The sequence below is a fragment of the Nematolebias whitei genome, chromosome 21 (assembly GCF_014905685.2).
Source record: "Nematolebias whitei isolate Nwh7 chromosome 21, NemWhi1, whole genome shotgun sequence".
Taxonomy (NCBI): Eukaryota; Metazoa; Chordata; class Actinopteri; order Cyprinodontiformes; family Rivulidae; genus Nematolebias; species Nematolebias whitei.
In genome coordinates, this window is record NC_056518.1 from 31,403,547 (window position 1) to 31,408,292 (window position 4,746).

The 4,746-nt window shown below is 41.0% G+C and overlaps 1 protein-coding gene across 2 annotated transcripts in view; it reads right to left on the reverse strand.

Annotated features, from left to right (window-relative positions):
• The window catches only part of rbm25a (RNA binding motif protein 25a), a 16,961-nt gene extending 13,231 nt beyond the window's left edge, over positions 1-3,730 (reverse strand). Inside the window, exons 1-6 of one of the 2 annotated variants that reach the window (XM_037695561.1) lie at positions 3,689-3,718; positions 3,544-3,596; positions 3,245-3,359; positions 2,259-2,308; positions 1,997-2,161; positions 198-255 (exon numbers count right to left, since the gene is read on the reverse strand). In XM_037695561.1, coding sequence (XP_037551489.1) covers positions 198-255; positions 1,997-2,161; positions 2,259-2,308; positions 3,245-3,347 — 376 coding nt within the window. In that variant the 5' untranslated portion in view covers positions 3,348-3,359; positions 3,544-3,596; positions 3,689-3,718. Of the gene's footprint in view, positions 1-197; positions 256-1,996; positions 2,162-2,258; positions 2,309-3,244; positions 3,360-3,543 lie in introns of both variants that reach the window. The other variant, XM_037695560.1, reaches the window with a different exon arrangement.
• Between the last annotated feature and the right edge of the window lie 1,016 nt (positions 3,731-4,746).

Sequence of the window (4,746 nt, forward strand, 5' to 3'; positions counted from 1 at the left end):
TCCAACTACCGTAATCTCCAACTCTCTTCCAACTAATCTCCAACTCTCTTCCAGCTGGTCTCCAACTTTCTTCCAACTCATGTCCGACTCTCTTCCAGCTGGTCTCCAACAGACACAGCGCACTGAGATCCTGACTTAGGTCTTTGGATAGTGCAGTGTTGAAGGTACAAAGAAATAAAATTATGTTAAACTTTTACCTTGAAGTTTCCCAGAGGCACCTTGAACCCTTTTCCAGCTCAGAACAATACCACATTTCTGTAAGGTCAAGGAAGCAAGAGAAAAATGAATATACCGGTAATGAAGCTTCTGTAAACAGTGCCCTGATAGGACGTCTGTTGTGACTTGGCACTATATAAATAAACTGAATTGAATTTAAACACGCATGATCTTCTGTATTTATCTTGCACAGCCTTGTCTGTACATGTAGATTTGTATTCTGATGTCCAAGAGTCAGGAGGGACCATCTGAAGTGTTCTCCATACCATACCATTTTATTTATAGAGCACTTAAAACAGCGACAAGGCCAACCAAAGTGCCGTACAAACAGAAAACAGGCAACGCACAAAGCAACATACCAAATGGAGTAAAATCAGAATAAAGACACAAAATCTACGCCGATAATAAATATAACGACTAACCTGTGTGAAGCATACAGGTTCAAACACAGATCTCCTCTAAAACTGGATTACTGCTGAACTCAAGCAGGGTTTCACCTTAGTGACAATGTTTAAAATACTATTTGTTTTATTCATATTTACCATTACATACATTAATCTGTTAAACTTTGTCTTCACGTAGAGCAATTTTAGACCATTACTCAACTGGTTTATAGGGCTGTCGTAAAAAGTTGCCATAATCAACAAAGTCGATTACCGGTATGTTAATTTGCTAACATTTTATTTTAATTTTAAATGTTTCAGCGTTTGTCTTCATGCCACCCTACTCTGCCCTGGGTACATCAGTCCATTTCCTGTCAGCAGGAAGATCTGAACCTCTAGAAGGTTTTGAAGCTGCTAAATGAGCTTCATGAAGTCAGACATGTTGTCTCTCTGCTGCATTTTACACTGAAGAAACTTCTAGACCACAATCTGAGCCCATGTTAGTTATTAAACAGAGGCCTCCCGTGTCCAACTGTTAGCTAGCATCACTCAGCCCTCTGTGAATAGCAAGTGGCCATCAGGGGACTAACAATCAATTGTTAGGCTGATGGTCCTCCCTTATCACGTGAACAGCTAGTTCTGGATGTCAACAACAAACTGGTTGATCCACTTTGAGAAGGTGATATTTATAAGACTGAGTTCATTGCAGCTCCTCAGACTGAAGAAGTATTTTGGATAAAAATGTTTCAAGAAGAAGAATCCGTCCAGAGGACATGACTCCACCTGGTTAAGACTTTTTTCTGTTTCCAGTGAAATGCTCACACATTTTGAAAGTCTCTGTTTTAGATTGTATCCATCTCCTTCTAGTCCTCTGGAGGTCTTTTCCTCACGTTATTCTTTGTTAGAGGAGACCGTGTGCTTTCTTAGCAAACAAGAAACCATCCTGTCCAGATGTTCCAGCTGAGCATTGCAGAATCAAAACATTTTTTGTATCGTTCCGACACGGACCATCTAAGACCAGCTCTGTATTTGATGCATCGACTATAAAAATATGCAATGACAGTATTTTTGTTGTTGACTACGTTCTATCTTGGTTATTTGAAACAGTTTTCTCCTTATTGTGAAGGTAAAAGCTCGACTTGATTACCGCCCACAGCTTGCAGCAGTTCTTCCTCACAACATGCTGAATATTCACTCTTATTTGGAATAAATACAAAACAACTCATTTGAAACAAGTATTTTGTACTTTAATTTACAATTCTTTGAGTTAAGTTTGTTTGGACTAAAAAAATCAAACAGAAATTCGGGATTTAGATTTTTGAAGGAAAATGGGTCATTCAGATGAATTAAATTAAAACATGCTGGCAGCCCTTCAACCGTCATTTGAGAAAACTCACCGCTAAAAGCTGTCTGACCAACATGTCTGACGCCTTTTCAGAGATGTTCCCCACAAACACAGTGGTGGTGGGCCCGCTGCCCTCTGGATCCCTGCTTCTGAGACTGGGTTCTCTCTTTATACTTACAGGATTCTGCACCAGGGCAACTGTGGTCGGGATCAGAACCTGCGACAGCGAAGCATGTTTGAAGTTTTCATTATTTAGGATGTTTATGTTTAAAGCTCATGTTGTTTCTGACAACGAGGCCAGAAACTACTCTCACCGTGGGTGCCGGCGACACCATACCCATGTGAACCTGGAGCATGGGAGTCCCTGCAGACAAAAACAAACATTTAAAACATAAAGGAATGCATATCACCCGCCCCCATTCCGATCAAGATTTCATGACGAGAAACCACACTCGGACTCTGTGTTGAGGATGACCTTCAGCTACTACCACAGAATCTTTTAGCTCAATCTCTGTACAAATGACATTTATTTTAATTATCTTAAGTCACTATATGGGAGAGATGAAGCTCTTTTTTTAAGTTCCCCCATCATGTCACTTCTGGTTTCACTTTACACCAAGTTCAAAAGAAAATGTGACAAAATGGGGAAAATTGTGTATTTGACCAAATTTCTTAATTAAGTACAATTAATTCCCAGTACATTTCAAACCCAACAGGACTCAAAGACATAGTCTGATCCACCTTAAGGACAAACACCCAAACACAGAGGGGTGTGGTGTCTGCAGTCCAGTGCAGCGAGGACTGATTAACCAAGTCGTGGATGACTGAGAATCTTCACCAACACTTTCTTCTACTTGTTGTTTGTGTACGATGTGAAGATCTCTCATGTCTGTGTTAAACTATTACTCTCAGCTACTACCACACCTACAGTGGCTGTTTTATCTTCTGCTGTAGATATACCAGTATGTCTTGTGATAATTTCCTTATAGTTTCATTCATGAGATATTTTGCTAACGGGAATTAAATGAAAGCCTTGCTGGATCTGTTAGGGCTCAAAATAAGTGCCGAGGGTCCAGTTTGAGGTACATTTCTGCAGATTTGCCTGCATTTTAATCAATCCAGTGTTTTAAAGGTCAGCTTGCTGACCAGTTGCTTGAACTGGTTGACTTAATGAGTTGTTGTGCATCCAGTACACCATGTGCAGTGGTTTCATGGGATATTTTGCTAACAGAGGGTGTTATGTGCCCTGAACCCGGGCTGCTGTCCACACACAGCTGATCCAGGTGAGGTGGGTCGGTACCTGGCGGGACTGGAGGTGCAAAGCCTGCGTACTGTGGAGGGGGGATCCCGGGGGGCAGGGGGATCCCGATCTGCGGCCGGGTCATCGGAGGAGAGTAGGACATCCTGAAGGCAACCTACAAGGAACAAGGATGGAAACCATGACTCGAGGGGACATTGGATGTCCTCGGAGGTTGAAGACATAGTTCTGGTTACAGGGACAGCATGATATAGTAGCTCCTGTCCTGCTGGTGGGACACTAACGAGCTAAATAATTAGCTCCTAGCAGCTAACTGCGGCAGTGTGCTCGGCTTTACCCACCTATAGTTCGGTGTAGAGACGATTCAACAGCCTCCAACAACGCTGCTCTTTATCTACGAACAGTACAATCCATTAAATACTCTCGACTTGAGGACGCTGTGATTAAAAAGTGCTATTTTCACATCCGGTGGCTTATGGAGCTTACTATGAACAAACAGGAGCTATTCTTCGCGCAAGGAATCATGGGAAATCTATACTGTTTCCGTTAGCCCTGCGCTTTGTCTGCCAGGCTCGTTAAACGCCTTCGAGTAAAAACTTCACAGAAAAATGTTTTGTTGTGCCAGACAATCAGTTTCTTTTCCCCATTTTTATTTTTGTACGGTTTTTTTTAACGAACTACTTCATCTTTGAGCTATTTAAGCAATTAATGTGTCAAAAGTTTCAGCTCATTTGACCGAGGGCCTTTCAACAGTCTGAGGGACGGAACTGAACTTCCTCAGACTGAAGAAGCCTTCTGGATAAAAGACTAAACGTTTCAACAAGAAGAGTCCGTCCAGAGGACCTGTAGCTTCCTGGATTATTGAGCAGAAGCAGGACATTTGAGAACTTGGGTGATGAGTGATGTTTTCCTCTGTTCAAGACATCAAAGTTCATGCTCAATCATCCAGGTACAAAATCCAGTAATGGTCAGTCAGGTCATCTGGACAGTTCATTTTTATGGAAAGACGTTTCTCCCTATCCAGAGGGCATCATCTCCTCAGACTGATGAAGCCCTCTGGATAGGGCGAAAGGTCTTTTCATTAAAAACTAATTGTCCAGATGACCTGACTGACCATTATTGGGGTTTCCTCTGTTGTTCACTGACATGCAGGAAATTACAGCAGCAAAAGAACTAAAAAAATCTTTATTTGCAATATGCTTGCAGTCTTAAACAAAAATAAGCTTTTTTGTTACAATTAGTGTTTAATTATGTGTACAGGTAATTGAAAATAATATTTTACTAGAACACTGTCATTCCAGGAGGCAAAGATTTGTTTAAAATACACAAAATAACGACTTTCAATAAATTTGATGCACAAATTTCGGCCCTTTTAGGCACAAAGATACAATTTCTATTTTCAGACACTGAGTGGCGCCAAATATCTTATTTTATTCTAAATGTCCTTGTTGGCCATGTCACCTTTAACCTGCAGCTTTTGAACAAGTCATCTACAAGTAAATGTAAAGTATACAACAGTTTGTCTTCTAAATGTAAAGTATACA